At 42.8% G+C, this 19,107-nt stretch overlaps 1 protein-coding gene across 2 annotated transcripts in view; it reads left to right on the forward strand.

The window, feature by feature from the left end:
* MCU (mitochondrial calcium uniporter) overlaps positions 1-12,974 on the forward strand; it is an 88,195-nt gene extending 75,221 nt beyond the window's left edge. Inside the window, exons 5-8 of one of the 2 annotated variants that reach the window (XM_079976457.1) lie at positions 6,228-6,388; positions 7,740-7,943; positions 8,942-9,058; positions 10,989-12,974. In XM_079976457.1, coding sequence (XP_079832583.1) covers positions 6,228-6,388; positions 7,740-7,943; positions 8,942-9,058; positions 10,989-11,111 — 605 coding nt within the window. In that variant the 3' untranslated portion in view covers positions 11,112-12,974. Of the gene's footprint in view, positions 1-6,227; positions 6,389-7,739; positions 7,944-8,941; positions 9,059-10,984 lie in introns of both variants that reach the window. The other variant, XM_079976458.1, reaches the window with a different exon arrangement.
* The last annotated feature ends 6,133 nt before the right edge of the window (positions 12,975-19,107 follow it).

The following is a 19,107-nucleotide window of genomic DNA, read 5'->3' on the forward strand; positions in this document are numbered from 1 at the left end:
GGGAAGTGCCAACACAACACACACGAGCTTCAATTCAAAGAACAGGAAGCAGTATTGAACAGGGTTTTTCAATCTCTTTCTACCTCCCCACTGCAGTCCCCAGCACCTCCTGAGAAGCTGCTCCTGAAGGTCAGGGGAACTTCAAGAATGGTATGTTCTATTGAACATGGGGAGATAGAGAGAGAGATGCTAGTCAGTGGAACCACCAACACTTCCTAGTTTGTGTAAACTGTAATTCCTCTCTGCTTTGGAACAAAAGTAGTGGTGAATTTTAGGTTCCAAAATGCAGCACATCGCCAGGGCAAAAATCAGGTATATTAATAAAACTATGCTATCAGCCATGTGGCAAATGTGACTTTGAATATTTAAAAAGGCAGTAAAAATGATTAACTGGCAACTTCACCTACCATCCTGGGTCTTGATTTGGCCTAGGAGTTCAAGCCAAGTGCTCTTCACAATGTCAAGCACTTCTGAGATTTTGGTTTTGCTGTTTGCTGGAACTTATCTGTGAAATTCTTAAAAATTGAATGTCACAAAAAAAAAAAAATGATTGCATGGCTGTGCCCACAAATAACAGGGGAGGTCCTGTGTAATAATATGGAGTGAAAGGTTAATCATACTTCTGAAAAGAGAAGCTGTTGCAAAATACAGATGAGACCCAAGGAGAACCTGATGAGGCAGAAGAGGTCTTGGTTCAATTTCAGGGAACAATAAGACCATTAATAAAATGTTGTGTGAACTGTCAGAGCTGCCCCTAGGTCCCAGCTCACAGAGGACCAATGCCCGACCGTCGTTATGTACAAAAGTCTTTACTGAAGTTCAACTTCCATTCCAAAGCCGCAGCGCGCAGCCCTATGTCTTAAACCCTAGACCGGCGAAGTCCCGTCTGAATCTCCTCCCCTCTGACACCAGTTTAAGATCCTAGCCCTGCTCCACCTTTTCCGTTGTTCTCTCCTCCTCTGGGTCCTCCTGCCCGCCGGGGCTTTCCCCTTTCTGGACTCTTCCGACGCTGAGTCGCCTGACTCCTCCCCCTGTCTCCGGCGGGCTTTAGGACCCGGTTCCCAATCCTCATTCTCTGCTGTCCCGCGCTCCTGTACATTTGAACTTGCCTCTCGCGCCAACCCAGTGACCTTCCTCCTGACCGTCACACTGCTTCTGTCACTGCTTCCCTCTTCCGGGATACTGCCCGGATCTGACCTCCCCTCCTTTGTCTGGCTCTCCGACGGAGGCGTGGCCAGCCCTGACTTATCTTCACTCCCTGGTGTGGAATCCTCTGCCCTCGATACCTGGGACTCTTCCCCCCCACTATGCTCTGGTGGGGAAGCTGGTCCTGATTTCCAACTGCTACTCTGGGAGTCCCTGCTGGCCCCTTGCTCCTGGAGTGTCCCCCTTGGGAATCCCCTTGCCCTGGCCACTGGCGCCCCCTTCTGTGAATCTTCCGATTCGCTGGAGAGGCTCATGGAATCTCTCGGGCCACTGTCATCTTCTTCTACGCTGCCCTCAGATTCTTCCCCTTCGCTCTCCATCTCCCCTCTTCCCTGTGCTTCTGCTCCTGAGCCCCTGACAGGCAGAAGAGGTCTTGGTTCAATTTCAGGGAACAATAAGACCATTAATAAAATGTTGTGTGGACTGTGAGGGCCCTTTTAATCTTCCAGCCTTCCCCAACCTCCTGCCCTCCAAATATTATGGACTTCTATCAGCCTCAGCCAGCATGGGAAATAGGAAGGGATAGTGAGAGTTTTAGTTCAAAACCCCAGGTCAAGGAAGACTGATTTAGTCTTTCTCATGTTCTGTCATGGAGGAACTTCTCATTAGGTATAAAAAGTACCCATTTTTAGAACATTAATATGTAACCATGACTGAGTTTCCAATGTAGGAGGCATAAGCTGCAATTTAGTTTTATTTAAATCCAGACATAAAAGCTTTCTCAGAACATAGAGAAGCGATTCCTTCATGGTGCTGAATATTGTAGGAACAGCAGTAGTTTTAGGCCTGTAAACCTGAACATCAGATCTGTTTCTTAAGATGTATACTGCTACCTGATTCTGGAAATAAAAGGTTAATCATGTGTACCAGTTCCATCACTTTTCCCTTGTGCATGGTTCATCATCATCACTTTTGATTTGTATACCATCTTTCTATCTTACAATACCCAAGGATGTACACCTTATAACAGTCTAATGCAATGCAAAAATGTGATAATAAAACATAAGTTTAAAATAAGCAACCTACATCAAATAAAGTAACATCTAGCAATCATTAGAACAGTATAAAGGTAAAGGGACCCCTGACCATTAGGTCCAGTCGTGACCGACTCTGGGGTTGCCGCGCTCATCTCACTTTATTGGCCAAGGGAGCCGGCGTACAGCTTCCGGGTCATGTGGCCAGCATGACTAAGCCACTTATGGCGAACCAGAGCAGCGCACCAAGAGCAGCGCACCAGAGCAGCGTTTACCTTCCCGCCAGAGTGGTACCTATTTATCTACTTGCACTTTGACGTGCTTTCGAACTGCTAGATTGGCAGGAGCAGGGACTGAACAACGGGAGCTCACCCTGTCGCAGGGATTCGAACTGCCGACATTCTAATCGGCAAGTCCTAGACTTTGTGGTTTGACCCACAGCGCCACCCGCGTCCCGTTAGAATAGTATAAAATAATATTAAATATCAACATATAAAAATTAAACAGAAACCTTCTCTTAACAATTACAATAAATAATTTCTAAACTACAATCAATAAAACAACAGCAAGCCACAGTGCATAAAATAATACAATACAAATTGAGAAGCAGAGACTGGAGGGTGGGGCAAGGCAGGTGGAAGAAGGCCTTGCCTAATGAAGTCTCTCCCCTCACATGTTAAATTAGTTTGACATACTTCTTGGCTAGATTGAAGCATATTAATATAAACACACATTGTAGTTAATAAAACCCTGGTATTTATACCTTTTGTGTGTATTGATAGAGAAGATTAGAGCTTGCAGGAATTGCTGTGGTTCAAATGTTGTGCTGCCTCCATCTCTGCTGAACTGATGTCTGTCAAACTTGGCTTGTTTTGTAGATTCACTGAGAATTAACAAAGGCAAGCTAAACCTGAAGACTGTGTGCTGAAATTTACTGCTTGCAAGGTTCTATATATTTTAGTTTGCGTTGTCTTGACAAAATTTACAATATCTAATTGTTAGGTAGAAACTCAGCAAAGGTGTTTTCATTAACCTTAACAACATTAACATTAACCGTTTGATAAATGTACAAACTTGTAAACAGTATTATTGAAAGAATGTGGTTACAATAGGTGGCTATGCAATATGAAATATCAGATAAGTGTTGATTTTGTTGCCTTCTCAGACTTGATTATCCTAATTAATTTGTGCATGAAGTACCAGTTCACTATAGTTCCCTTAAATTGATTTGCGTGTTCAGATCCCGAGACCTCGCTAATAAATAAAGACACATTTGACTCAAATTTTTGTTTGGGTTTTTGGCAGAATTTAGGCCACAACTTTATTGATTACAGATAAGTGAGTGGTTGCTTAGACTCTATTTCAACTAGCTCCCTCCGCCCACGGTAGGTAGCGTTGACCCAGGGTGCATCATAGGACAGCCAAGGGTAAACACCTGGGGAAGGTCAAGAGCCTGGGAGCGGACTCTGTCCACTCCTCAGATGCTCCCCGGGACACAGGCACAAGCACAACCCCCTACCGGGAGTTGACCAAACCAATCTGAGTTCTTGGATTCCTTTAACAGAATACCCTTCACATAGGGATTGGCACAGCTCCGCATCCCTATCCACCTTGAACCAGTGCCTATCCACAACCTGACAAGTTGTGACGATTTGCTACGCGGCAGGCAAAATCCAAATGGCCACGGCCAATCAGTCAAGTGGGGAAATTCCTACCGTGCTCCTGTCCCAACGACAGATGACACACGATGGCATGGGAAGGTCAATTGCTGAAGAAACGCTAAATATAGGGAGAGGTGGGTGGGTGTTCCAATGCATGAGCGAAAAGAGGAAACTCTACGACACGTGCATGGGTATATATAGGTCCCTCAAACCATCTGCCTTCTTTCCCATTGGCCAAATTGAACCCAGCAATGAGGGACCACCAATCAGGTGTTGTGGCTATCCAAACGATCCCACCCACAACCTTGGGTCAGTCACGTTGATCTCACCGCAACACGTGCCCTCTGTGAGGAAGACCCGATTTAGACCAGACAGTCACTGGTATTAATAAACACTGAGTACTAAATTCTGGCGTCTCCATTTGGCCTATTACATTTTCATTTCCCCAAGTAATAATAATAATATTATGAAAATTTATTATTTATACCCCGCCCATCTGGCTGGGTTTCCCCAGCCACTTTGGGCGGCTTCCAACAGAATATTAAAATACAATAGTCTATTAAACATTAAAAGCTTCCCTAAACAGGGCTGCCTTCAGATGTCTTCTAAAAGTCTGGTAGTTGTTCTCTTTGACATCTGATAGGAGGGCATTCCACAGGGTGGGTGCCACTACCGAGAAGGCCCTCTGCCTGGTTCCCTGTAACTTGGCTTCTCGCAGTGAGGGAACCACCAGAAGGCCGTTAGCGCAGGGCCTCAGTGTCCGGGCAGCACGATGAGGGTGGAGACGCTCCTAGGCTCTTCTTCAAAACCATTGTGCACCCTTGTTACTGGAACCCAGTTGTTTGTATCAGTGGGAGATGCAAGTTACCTTAGGGAAGCAAAGGAGAACGCAGTGTGAGGCCATGGCCTAATAGTAAAATTAGATTTTGAAATATTAAAGTGAAGTACTTGGTAGAGATGTAAAGGTCCAGAAAACCATTGGAAAAATTCAGGGGTCTCTCCCCCCCTCCACTTCCCAGTGACACCTCCCCTTCCAGTTTTTCCAAAGACTTTGGGGGATCTTGGAAAAACTTGCTCTGAAACGTTTTCTCTTTTGGAAGGAGCTAACTACTTTTTAATACAAGTTTCTATTCACTCAAAATGTGCAGCATGAAGATTTTTATGGAAGAGAATCTGCAGCATTTGAGCAATAATTTATGTGTATTGTGTAGACATATACATTCACATTAGGACGCGGGTGGTGCTGTGGGTAAAACCTCAGCACCTAGGACTTGCCGATCGCATGGTCGGCGGTTCGAATCCCCGCGGCAGGGTGCGCTCCCGTCGTTCGGTCCCAGCGCCTGCCAACCTAGCAGTTTGAAAGCACCCCCGGGTGCAAGTAGATAAATAGGGACCGCTTACCAGCGGGAAGGTAAAGGCATTCCGTGTGTTGCGCTGGCTCGCCAGATGCAGCTTATCACGCTGGCCACATGACCCGGAAGTGTCTGCGGACAGCGCTGGCTCCCGGCCTATAGAGTGAGATGAGCGCACAACCCTAGAGTCTGGCAAGACTGGCCCGTACGGCAGGGGTACCTTTACCTTTTTATACATTCACATTAGCTTGTACAAAACCAACAGTGCAGTCCTATACATCCTTCCTCTGAAGTAATTACCAGTGAGTTCAGTGGTTTCTGCCTAGTGGGTGGGTATAGGATTGCAACCTTATATATTTATATGTCTATAGATGCAAACCTGTGTGGAACTTTAGCAGAGTGGGTTCTGACTGAACCTGCATGGAATGCTTTGTAAAATTCAGGAATATGCCAAATGGTACAGTTTTATGTGCTAATGATCCATTTTATATTTATATATTAAGCAGAAAAAACTATTTAATAAATAAGTTCAATATATTCAATAAATAAATTGCATATATTCAATAAAGACGTGGCATATATTTCCATTTTCCCCAGCTTTTCCTGGGAAGGTAGGGTCAGGAGGGATAGTTTTTTACATGGCTTCAAAATTTATGCTAATTTTTCATCAGTAGTCCTAGACCTTCCTCTTCCTCTTATTGCTGCTGATGAAAAATGATCCAGTATATTTTTTCGATTATACACACACACACACACAACATACACAAACACACACACAATTGCAAGCAAAGTCCTAATTCCAGTGTTTGGAATTAACGAGCATAAAAGAACATGGTTATTCATATTTGGTGTGTATCTTTAAACATTAGTCTCCGCTGAGCCTTTGTTTGAAGCAGGGTGTCATTTTCTTATTTTATTTGGTTCTGTAAATGTCAGTGCAGTAAGAGCAGTTTTTCATTTCGGTTCTAATAAGCTGTTAGAGGCATAACCACTGTGAAAAACAGAATGTTAAAAAGTCCTGTTTGCTTCTTTAGACCTCTTAAGCCACGAAGATGCAACCACGCTGAATGATGTGAAGACATTGGTTCAGCAGCTATATACCACACTGTGTATCGAGGAACACCAGCTGAATAAGGAGAAGGAGCTCGTTAGACGGCTAGAAGATCTCAAGCAGCAACTAGCACCCCTGGAGAAGGTGAGAACCTCTCTTCATTGAGTGACATCCTAAGCTGCTTTGATGAGTGGCTCAGTCGATGGCATAGCACAAATTGCATTGTAAGCTAGCAATAAATGCAGTTGAAAAAGTAGAGCTTAATAGCTTTGTGTTGCTAGTTGGATTTGTAGCCTAAAGGGAAACCTACTTTATGCAATTCTTTCTGATCTTTGTCAGAGCACGGAACTATTAAATGGGTTCCAAGTGAGTTATTTTTCATCTGCGAAATGAGTTTTTGGCACTAATATTAAGCATTTCAGGGTAAATCCACAATGCAGTTCAGATTTAAACATAAAGATCCTTGCCAATGGAAATACGCTATACATATTGCACATGTCACAGAAGTCACCTGGGTCCTGTCCCCCAGACTTTGTTTACATAGAGTGATTCCTTTGGTGGTGCTATGAACTCTAAACTACAGCCCTTTGGCATTTGCCTGTAATAAATTACTCTGAAACTGTGTGGGGTCCGTTTTTCAAGCTCCTCCATCACAAACCACCAAGAAAGTAAGTGGATCAGCTCAGTTGCTGTTGCATTAGTTTGTCCATCACGCTTGCTCTTTAAAATTTATAGTCTATGCCTTAAAATCAAGGCTACCTTCAGAATGTGAAACACCAAGGCCCCATTAGGAGGTAGCTCAGCTTGCTATCTATTGGCTATAACCAAGGTTTGTTATTGGCTATACTCATGGTTAGTGAAGAGAGAGCTGAACCACAAGTTCCAGCTTGGACAACACACTAAGCAATATGTATGGGCAGTCCTTGTAAGCTATACCATTGTACTTTGGTTCTCAAATTTAATCTGTCCCGGGAGTCCGTTCGACTTCCAAAAAGGTTCAAAAACCAAGGCGCAGCTTCAGATTGGCTGTAGGAACTTCAGTCTGCGTCGGACTTTCAGCTTCCAAAAAACATGCACAAACCGGAACGCTCACTTCCGGATTAGTGATGTTAGGGAGCCGATTTGTTCGACAACTAAGGCGTTCGACTACCAAGGTACGACTGTAGTTTGGTTTAACATGTTGCATGAATCAGGTCAACAACAGCTTCTCTCCCACCTTGCATCCTTCTTTGCATGTGTATAATTTACATATATGATTACATGTTTTTCTGGTTCCCCCCATTCTATATCTATATATTGAGACAGAGCTTATGTGAGGGTCTTAAACAGTAAACAAAATGAAAAGGGATGCAGCAGGGGGTTGGTAGTCAACAGAAAGAAATGTTTCACAATATCAGCATTGAAAACACCAATCCTACTGTATGTGCTTATTTCGTGTTTAACGTTTGTTGAGAAGCAACAGCTCAACACAGTTCTGAACATTTTTGTCCTGCAGGTTAGGATGGAAATCCGCCGGAAAGCAGAGAAGAGGACCACCTGGGTGCTCTGGGGTGGACTGGCTTACATGGCCACGCAGTTTGGAATTCTGGCCCGGCTCACTTGGTGGGAATACTCTTGGGACATTATGGAGCCGGTGACCTACTTCATCACATATGGCAGTGCCATGGCAATGTACGCATACTTCGTAGTAACGCGTCAGGTGAGGCTTGCTTTTGGTTTTATTGTACGTTATAAGCGGGTGTCCAGAAAACCCCATTCTCCTAAATATGACTTTTCCTCGTCTGTGCTGTTCTTTTCTTGAAAACGAGGGTGCCTACCCTGTGTACTTCTGAAACTTTGGCTGGTTTATCCATATACCATCATAATGTGACAAAAAATATGCAACATTAAGTGATGACGTGTGTGTGTGTGTGTGAGAGAGAGAGAGAGAGAGAGAGAGAGAGAGAGAGAGAGAACATAACAAATACAGTGGAACTTCGGTTTTGGAGCGTCTCGAAAGCCGAACGTTTCAGAAGACGAAGGCCAAAAACCCAGAAGTAATTGCTTATGTTTTTGAAGGCGCCTCAGAAGTCGAATGGCTTCTGAGGTGCGTTTCTCAATTTTCATCATAGACTGCCAACAACCCTTTGCACCTCAGTTGTTGAACGTTTTGGAAGTCATACGGTCTTCCAGAACAGATTAGGTTCAACAACCAAGGTTCCACTGTATAACATTCAATTTATAACAGATATAGCAACAGTCATAACTCACTGAGCATTAGTTGAGATGAGCAAATTCCCCCATAAACCAAGGATCTGTTTCCTTCTGTTGCTCTGATGAACCACTGCACAGTTGTTGTTTTCAGAGTAGCAAAGGTGTCAAAACTTGCATGCTACTACATCCCAGAAGAGGCAAAAAGTTCAACCCCCCCCCTCCACCTTGCCATAGCTTAACTCCTTCACCTGAATCTAGCAGTATGTAAAATGATAACTGGGTGATAGGCCAAAAAGACTTCACAGCTTATCACTCTTTAGCTGATAACAAGACTTGAGTTCATGGCTGTAGATAAGCTTCAATATTCTGTTATGCATTTATTGCCCACTTCCTATATTTAGCCAATGCAAGTATTAATTAATCAACAGTTTTATCCCCTTTCTTCCCACCCTCATATATTAATGCCTTCCTTTTTTCTTTTTTATTCAATCTTTGATTGCACAGGAGTATGTATACCCCGATGCCAGAGACCGCCAGTACTTATTATTTTTCCATAAAGGAGCCAGAAAGACGCGTTTTGATCTAGAAAAATACAATCAACTCAAGGATGCTATTGCTCAGGTAATGAAAGTAATTTCAACTAACGGGGGTGGGGTGGGAAGATGCCCTCCCATCCCACCCCAGTGTTGGATCTTGGTAACTGAGTGAGGCACTTTCCCACATTCTCTTATCACCATGTATTATGAAGTGCAGCATATTATGGCAGGTGTTAATAATTCTGGCATAGATACTAAAGGTGGAATCCAACATTGTGCTCTTCCAGTCTGCCCTCTCCATCCCCCACACCGTTCTGAGGGTTCTCCCAACCCACCCCCAAGCCAAATTAAGAGGTTACAGAGGGCGGAAAGGGGGGAAATCCCTGCTGTACAAGTGGAAGTCTTTGCTCTCAAGGCTTCTCCTGAAAGTGCTGGTTAGGTGGATCCTGCCTTAAATTTAAATGGCTGATTTGAACCTGCAACAGTGCAGGTGGGGAAATGGAAGCCCCAGTTCTTGTCTTGCAGGGGCTAAAAAAGTAAATGATTGCACACATCAAATCTCTCTTCTTCCCGGTGGATAAGTATGAGTAGCTGCTACCAAACCTTAAACCTTTTGCCCACCATATGTGAATGCATGTGATGGCAGTTTCATGTAGCTGGCATGCCTCAGCTGAGAATCCAACATGTGCATCAATGTCATGTGATAGCTGAGCGACTAATGGCCATGTGAGGTGCCCGTGGAATATGCCCTAATCTATCCATGGTTTATGGCTGTACGAATTACCTGCAGATAGTGAGTTTGTGGGACTCCCTTGGGTGGCTCACTGATGTTTATAGAAGAAGAGACCAAGAGTAGGGATGAGGAAATAGTCAGGGGCTGGCACTAGGATTGTATCTGATTTTTAGAGTCGCCAGCTGCCCATCATTTTCCCAGTCTAGTCAGTAAAACCACCTCTACCATGGTCTATAATTCCAACGAACTTTACAGGGCTCTTCCTCTTAACACCAGGGCTGCACATCTGATACCTTGACCCTATTAGTGTCGGGGCTTGCCAGCATTTTTTTAAACAGACTTGGCAAGACTTCTTACATTTATGAATGCTGTTCTTTCTGCCCCTGACATTAATCTTGGATTCTATAGAATGCTGTGTTGTCCGTTGTATACAGGAAATAAGCATTATCTGGTGGGAGGTGTGTGTGATCTCTAGGAGAGGGATAATCCATTTTTTCTGCCACTTTGGAAGTTACTGACTTTGCAGTTGCTGCAACTGAAATTGCTAAGTCTTTGGGGATAATGTTCAATCTACTTGCAGGGGGATTATTGCACTTAATTAGGGCTGGGTATTTTTTATTTCAATTGGATATATGTAAATAATCATAAAAATATTGTGTTTGTGTAATAATAATAATAATAATAATAATAATAATAATAATAATTTATTTATTTATTTATACCCCACCTATTTGGCTGGGTTTCCCCAGCCACTCTGGGCGGCTCCCAACCGAATATTAAAAACACGATAAAGCATCAAACGTTAAAAACTTCTCTAAACAGGGCTGCCTTCAGATGTCTTCTAAAAGTCAGAAAATTGTTTGTTTCCTTGACATCTGATTGGAGGGCATTCCACAGGGCGGGCACCCCTACCAAGAAGGCCCTCTGCCTGGTTCCCTGTAACCTCACTTCTCACAGTGAGGGAACCACCAGAAGGCCCTTGAAGCTGGACTTCAGTGTCCAGGCTGAATGATGTTGGTTCAGATGGTATCATCTACTTATTTTTCATAAAATTTCTATGAGTTATAGCCTCAACAATAAAGAGATCACATTACCTTACAGCAGGAGTCGTTAACCTGTAACCCCCCAGATGTTACTGAGGTACAGAACCCATCATTCCTGACAACTGGCTGTGACTGGTGGGACTTGTCATTCAGCAACATCTGGGGAGGGGTGTATTTCAGCACATTGTGGCAAAATGTGGTTCTTATAGCTTTCTCCCCCCCCCTTCATTTTCAGGCAGAATTGGATCTTAAGAGGCTTCGAGACCCCTTGCAGGTGCATTTGCCTGTCCGACAAATCAGCGATAAAGACTGACCAGCCCAGGTCCTCTGAACCCTGGCAGACTTGGCAAAACAGTTCATAGCTCTCGCCTCTTTAATTAAAGCATTGCTGGTGGAAGCTGGGAGGTCTTGCGGGGGTGGAGGGCTTTTTAATCATTCAAAGCAGAACAAGGACCATGGCTGGGGAGGGGTCAGTGTGTTCAACAAGAAGATCGGGCATTGTGGGATGTTAAGTCTTTTCAAAGGGCTTGACAAATACCGTCACATTTAAACGTTCTTTCTTCCTGGATGAAAATATATATTAAAAAGTCGGCATTTCATAAGCAGAATGTATAGGGGGCATATTTTTCCGGCTTTGCAGTGTCTGCCTCTTGATGATGCACCAGCAGCCTGCTAAGCTTTTTAAAAGACTTTTCCTCTTTCAAAATACCAATAATAAATAATAACAGTGCATCAAAAAAAAAAAAAAAAAAAAGGGAAGAAGAAGGGGGGAAAGCACCATCTTATGAAACTATGGCTGCTGATCCAATTGGCCCTACATGAACATGCACTCTAGATTGGACCTAGTGTGTCTCTTTTGTAACCTTCATGTGAAACTGCTTTTTACTTTAAAAGAAAACGAAGCAGACTTTCTCCTTTATGGGATGATTACATCACTATAATCAGTTTTATCGATATCACAAGCGGAATAACCCTTGCCCTGAACGTTTGATAATTGACACTTTGAATGACTTCCTACATTCTTAAACTTGAACATGTCCCACTGCCCTGGATGTACTTCTAGATATAAATGGTGATATTGCATGAGAGAATTTTTCATATTCAGTCTTAAGGGAGGGAAGTCTCCCCCTACTCTTTCCACCCCAGAATCTGGTAGTGACCTGGATTAATCAAATCACAAAGGTTGGTTTAAATATATATCAAATTGGGTACTTGACTCAAAACCATGACTCTTTACAGAAAAGCATTAGGACAGGTATAATTAAATGTGATGTTTGCATAGCAGAGTGAATGATGTGTCTTTCATGAAGTCACCTGGTCTGGCGACTTTGTCAAAGGCCTGGAGTAGAAGACCACAGAGTTCCACATTGATTCACAAGCCCTTTCTTTCTTTGGTAGCTTTAAAAATAACGCCCTGGTGCCTAGGAGCCAGGGTTTCTGCAGAGTAGCAGATTGCAAACTCCTTTTTTATTATTGTTGTTATTATTTTAAAAGTTGAGGAAATGGCACTCCATCACCCTCCACTTCTTGCAAACCAACTGGGCGGTTCCGCCCCCCCCCTCCCCTGAGCGGATCTTGCATCCTGCATGGAGTGGAATCAGCCTTTTCTTATCATCCTGTGATAAATACTGTGGAGACAGGATGGAAGTTGCAGAAGGGCTCTAAGCCTAATTCGCAGAAAGGCCGGGTGTTTCCTTTCAGTTCACTACTTCTCACTGTGTCAAGGCGAGAGGCTCCCACTTTCTGGAGAAACCATGTTTTAAAGTGTACAAAATAAATATAAACCAGACGCCAGGTGCCTTGCAGATGTGGAAATGCAGACTGGACCGTTGCTGCCTCCTCTCACTCGATGGCATGTTGGACTGAATCGATGCATGTTCCAATGTGTTTTTTCTTTCTTTCTCTCTCTCTCCCCCCACCTTTGTCTTTCTGTTCTCAATTACATTTTTGATTTTTGATTTTCGTTGGTTTTTTTAAAACAAAAACAAAAACAAAAACAACCCTGTTTTATCCTCTTTGTATGCGGCATTTTAAAAAAGGAAGAAGATGAGCAGTCCTGTAGAGGAACATTTTATGTGTGTTTGGGGCGAGGGAGGGGCATGGAGAAAAAGTCCTTAAAAAATAAAGTAAAATACTGAACATGTGTAAAATCCTGTATCATTTATTAAATATGTATAAAAGAGCAATGTACTTCTGGAACAATAAATAACTATTCAGTTTTTGAACTGTTGTGTTGAAACTGATTTCTTCCCAGTTGAAAGGAGTGAATCGGTGTTTGCTAACTTTTGCCTGGCAGCCTGTTTGGGTCTTTTTCATTTACAAATAAGCCCAAACCAAGATGTCTCATGCTTTACAAAAATCATACAGGGATGGTACTTCTGTGTGGGAAACAACATTCATCCAATAGATCACAGTATGTAGCGGTACCTCTTATGTACATGGAGTTGACAACCTGTGTGCCAGGGATCATCACATAAGCACATAGTTTCCCGTATGCAGTATAAACTTTATTGTAACAGGCAGGCTTTTCCTCAACTGATAGATATTCTTGCCCTGGAATGGCAGTAAAGAAGAATGCCCTGCAATATAGCTTTGACCATAAACTTGAGATACAGAAGCTTAACTTAACCCATGGGTGAGGAATCTGTTGCTCTCCAGTTGTTGTTGGACTTAGAGTCATAGAATCGTAAGAGTTGGAAGGGACCTCAATGGTCTCATATAGTCGAACCTTTGCAATGCAGGAATCACAACCGTTAAGGGATGATGGAAGTTGTGGTTCAGCAACACCTGAAGTTCCCCACCCCCTAACAGTGGAAGCGGGGACTTGTTCTATCAATCTGCGCCTTCCTTATGCCTGCTGATCTCAGAGGAGGCTTCTGTACAGCTCTACGGTCATTAGCAGATGGTGTGGTAGGATGTAGGTGCTGACCTGATGTCCTGACAGGTGAGTTGCTGCTACTTACCAGGAGAGGGAAGGAGGGTGCTGGCTGGTGCAGAAGGAGCACCAGATTGGCTGATGCATTTGCACCACACTGACCTCGATAGTGCTTTGCTCCTCCCAGTAAGCACCAGCCAACTCAATGGCCGAGAGGTCAAGAAAGTGTCTCCCACCGTACCAATCTGCCTGCAAATGATTACAATAAGACTGGATGTCAGGAAAACCCTTGCCCGTCATGTTGCAGTGCCAAATTCAAAACAAGTGAAAAATACTTGTTTATTACCTACACTGTTGAGATTTCCACCGTGCTAGACATCTGGAGTTGTTTAGGAACCTGAGATGCTTTTAGGGGGATAAAATAGACAAGGAAGCAATAAGATGAAGCACTGTCTTCCGCCATAACACATCTTTGCTTCAAATTACACACTCTCAACACCTCTCTGTGACAGAAAGGATGTGTGAGCTAAGATTTGCTAGTTCAGTTGTTTAACTTGATCTTCCCTGGAAGTGGCTTTTAGAGGAAGGAAAAAGCACTGGCATACAAATGCACTGAAAAATAAATGAATAAGCAGCCAAAACCTGCTCAAAACCAGTACATGACCAACCTCCACATTACCAAGATACACCTTTTGTTGTTGCCTCTTTTATTTTATTTTTTTAAAGTAATATTTATTAAAGTTTCCAGAAGAAAAAGATTACAAAAATGGTAAAAAGAAAAAAAAACCACAAAAAGTACAAACACTAGGAGAAACAAAAACACTTAAAAAGCAAAAAACAATTAAAAACAAATCCCTCTTTCTAAATCTTACAGTTCAATTACTTATTTTCATGACTTCCTCACACCTCCCTTTTTTGTATTCCAATTCAAATATTTAATTCAGCAAATCCATACCCTCTCTTTTTCTCTTAATTCTTTGTCATCACATATTATAATTTCGAATTTTCATCTAATACCAATCCCTTTTTACATATTCCTTTTAACATTATTGCTAAGACCACTTTGTTTCATTTCAACATCATTTTAACATTCAATAATTTTACAATGTTTCAATAAATAGTCTTTAAATTTCTTCCAATCATCTTCCACCAACTCTTCTCCCTGGTCTCGGATTCTGCCAGTCATTTCCGCCAATTCCATATAGTCCATTACTTTCATCTGCCAATCTTCCAAGGTGGGTAGATCTTGTGTCTTCCAATACTTTGCGATAAGTATTCTTGCTGCTGCTGTGGCATACATAAAAAAAGTTCTGTCCTTCTTTGGCACCAGTTGGCTGACCATGCCCAGGAGAAAGGCCTCTGGTTTCTTCAGGAAAGTATATTTAAATACCTTTTTCATTTCATTATAAATCATCTCCCAGAAAGCCTTAATCCTTGGGCACGTCCACCAAAGGTGAAAGAATGTACCTTCAGTTTCTTTACATTTCCAGCATTTATTATCGGGCAAATGGTAGATTTTTGCAAGCTTGACTGGTGTCATGTACCACCTGTATATAATTTTCATAATATTCTCTCGTAAGGCATTACATGCCGTAAATTTCATACCTGTGGTCCACAACTGTTCCCAGTCAGCAAACATCCTTCCTCCCCATTGGGGCTTAAAAGGCCAAGGAAATTTGTGGGTGTGCGACTAAGGTGTATGCAATCCCAGTTTATAAAATTGCACATTACCGATCATGGACCACTGCTAAGGACTTGGCTTCCAGTTTCCTAGCACTGTGGAGCATGCGCCAACATGTGAGAACCTTGACTCCAGCCTTAAACTGACATATTTATTATATGCAGTTATGTATGTAGTAGCATTCTGTTACATGAGAACCATTTCCTGTTAAGTGTTCCAGCCGAAACACAGATTTCCACTTCAGTGAGAATTATGCCTTTAGTGAGGTTATTTGCAGAGGTATGTACACAAACGTGTCAATGTGGCTGTTTCCCCATCTCCAGCAATCTTCCCCCTGACTTGGCTGCTTGCCTACAATTAAAATCAGCAAAATGTTTCATTTCATGGCTGTAATCTGAAGATACCTGATTCCAGGATTTTTATTATTATTATGTGGCATTGATCTAATTTGTGAATGATTCATAGTCAGGGGAATATTCCATTTCAGGGTGTTTAAAGCTCTGTTGGAATTATAGCTTCCTGTCCACCTTTCCTTCTTTGCTCTGTGGTTGTGACAAAAAGTAACCTTTCAATAAATACCAAGGAAGCCCTTCTCCTTTCCCAGGTACAGCCTTCTGCAAGAAATTATATATGCAGCCTCCTCTCTATTGGTGACTCCTATTGTGCTTCATAGGCAGTGCTATTTCTCTAGAAAAAGAGGTGCCAGAACTCATAATGAATGCCTCCCTTGTTCTCTTATAATAGCAATGGCGCCCACCTGAGATGCGCTGGAGTTCTGGTGAGTTCCAGCCAAAAAAAGCCTTGTTGATAGGCTGTGCTACTTTGACCTTCATACCTCCCTTTCTTCATCACTCCTTTTGCCTCTCATGCTATCTCTGTGTGGGCAGCCTACTGATGGGTACATCCCATAATATTAATATTATTTAATAAATAATACCAATCACTTTATTTTGCCCAAGGCAGCTCAAAGCAACCAACCAACCAACCAACCAACCAACAAACAAACAACAAACCAACCAACCAACCAACCAACCAACCAACGACATTAAAACCAATTGATGGGGGGGGATACATTTAAAACATGGGTGGCACTGTGGGTTAAACCACAGAGCCTAGGACTTTCCGATCCGAAGGTCGGCGGTTCAAATCCCCGCGACGGGGTGAGCTCCCGTTGTTCGGTTCCAGCTCCTGACAACCTAGCAGTTCGAAAGCATGTCAAAGTGCAAGTAGATAAATAGGTGCCGCTCCGGTGGGAAGGTAAAGGGCATTTCCGTGTGCTGCTCTGGTTCACCAGAAGGGCTTAGTCATGCTGGCCACATGACCCGGAAGCTGTACGCTGGCTCCCTCAGCCAATAAAGCGAGATGAGCGCCGCAACCCCAGAGTCGGTCACGACTGGACCTAATGGTCAGGGGTCCCTTCACCTTTACCTTTACCCACATGTAGAAGACCACAGAAAGTTTAAGGCTAAAATGTTGGAGGTAAAACTGGGTAAAATAGGGACCCTCCAAGTGTCCCTATTTTTCAGGGATGTCCCTGATTTGGAGAAGCCATCCTGGTTTCTGATTTGATCCCGGAATGTTCCACTTTTCCTTAGGATGTGCCTATTTTCATTGGAGAAATGTTGGAGGGAGGTATACTACCCCTGAGCCATCTGAAGGCAATCCTGTATAGGGAAGTTTTTTATATGTTTTAGATTTTTTTTATGTTTAATGTTTTATTATTGTTCATATATGTTGGAAGATGCCAAGAATGGCTAGGGCAACCCAGTAAGATGTGTGGGGTATAAATAGTAAAATTATCATTATGAATTGGGGCGTCCCTATATTCATCAGAGAAATGTTGGAAGGTATGAATATATCCACAACCTCCATAATAAAGTATAAGGATGGGGCATTGAGGTGAGATTGTTAAGAGAGTTGAGTTTATTCCCAATTCCATCACTTATCTACTAATGGTTTCCCTTATTTTATCCATTTTTATGCTTTGCTGCCTCAGCACTCCTTTGCTTTGGATTATTTTTTCCTCGTATCCATCTTTGGTTTTAGTAGTGTTTCAGTTAAAGGCAGGTGGTTTTATTCATGTATATTTTTAACTTTTGCCTGGATAGAATATGAGCTCATAAATTCCCAGTGGAACTTGTTTACCAAAATAAGGTCTTCCTAGCTCCTTGACCCCCAGCAATCAATCTCAGAAGCATGTCCAAACTTATCTGGAATATGCAACCTTCAGTTGACTGTCGGCAAGGCCTTGCCACATGTGGCTGGTTCTTGGTGGCCTGAAATAGAGCTGCAGCAAAGTGCTGTTTCTCACATTTCCCTCTCCTGAACCAATGTGAAAGAATACAGAAGGTGAAAACTTCACATTGTTTATGCAAAACGGGATAGCGAAAACGAGGCTGGCAAAGTTCCTTCAATTGGCTGTATAGATGCAGCAAATCAGGACAATTAAGATGGATGCCAGAAAATTGTTGTGCGCCTCTGGTAGAGAGGCACTGTGAAACTGTGGTTGTTTTTAATGTTCTGTTTTATGTACGGTATGTTTTAATGTGCTGTTGCACTATCTTGTACCAACAGGATATAAATGAATAAAGTGGATCCAAGGACAGTCTGAGGCACTGATAGAAGAGGAGGCGTGATAGAAGAGCTCTTGACAGAAGTACATTTGTGCTTATTCTGAAGCAAGTAACTGAAAGGCCAATCCTTAAATCTGGCAGAGAAATCTCTGGAGGCTAGGAATCTCACCATCAGCGGGTGATGGAGGGCAACGTTTCTGCACAATTTTTGTCTTCAAGATTGGGCAAACAAGAGGCTGCTGACCCCTCTTATTCTAAGGGTTTCTCGTTGATCAACTACCCTGTAGTTACTACAGAGATACAACTAGTCAAAATGAATAATACCAGCCATCAAGCATGAGCTGAGGCAGGCAGTGAAGAGGAATAACATTTTATGTGTGTGCGTGCTTCAGATCAGAAATTCAGCTGAAAGTTGTCATTTTTTATTTTATTTGATGCTAAAACGAAGACTATATCAGCCTCCAACAACACATCACTTCCCTTGGCTGGCTGTACGGGTGCCCTTTCAATGGGAGTTTTATGTTTTGGGAGCTGAACGCTGAAGTTCTTACTGCACAATCATTAGAGACCAAGGACACTTTCTAATGGTTGTGCCTTAAGAACTTTGACCTTCCTTCTCACACCTCTTTTGCTAAATGGAGAAGACATTAGAATGAGAGCCACGAGTAACATTTTGATTTGCCCTTAGCGTACTCCATAAAATAGGCAGACTGACCTTTCCCCAGTGTGGCTGAACAAGTAAACGTTGCTGAAGATGCTTCATTTGCTGCTGCTACATATATAATATGTCCAGCCACAAATTCATTTTGAGGTAAAAAATTTATGAAACAATCTTTCAATTAAACAACAACAATGCACCCCTATTATGCTGTTTATGAACACCTGCTACCCCTGCCTCAGAAATTTATAACAGCAAATGGAGAAGAATACACAGCACTGAGTTAATAGCTGGGTGTGTAGAGGCTCAGAAAACAGAGCTGTGTCAACAAGGGCCCAAGAGTGTCTCTCCTTTCATCTGTGAAAGTGTGGGTGCCTTGCCCAGCTGTTCAGCCCTGAAGGGGGGCAAGGGACCTTAGTATGGCATCCAGCTAGCCTCCCTCAGTGGTAAGTTGGTCTCAGGGTATGGTCTGAAGGCATGTTTTGCTCTATTTTGGTAGAGGGGGGGCAGGGGGTTTGGAGTCTCATTGTCTCTTGCTCTCCTATTTCCTCTGATTAAGACACTTTGCTTG

This window comes from Podarcis cretensis (assembly GCF_951804945.1).
Source record: "Podarcis cretensis genome assembly, chromosome: 5".
NCBI classification, from domain to species: domain Eukaryota; kingdom Metazoa; phylum Chordata; class Lepidosauria; order Squamata; family Lacertidae; genus Podarcis; species Podarcis cretensis.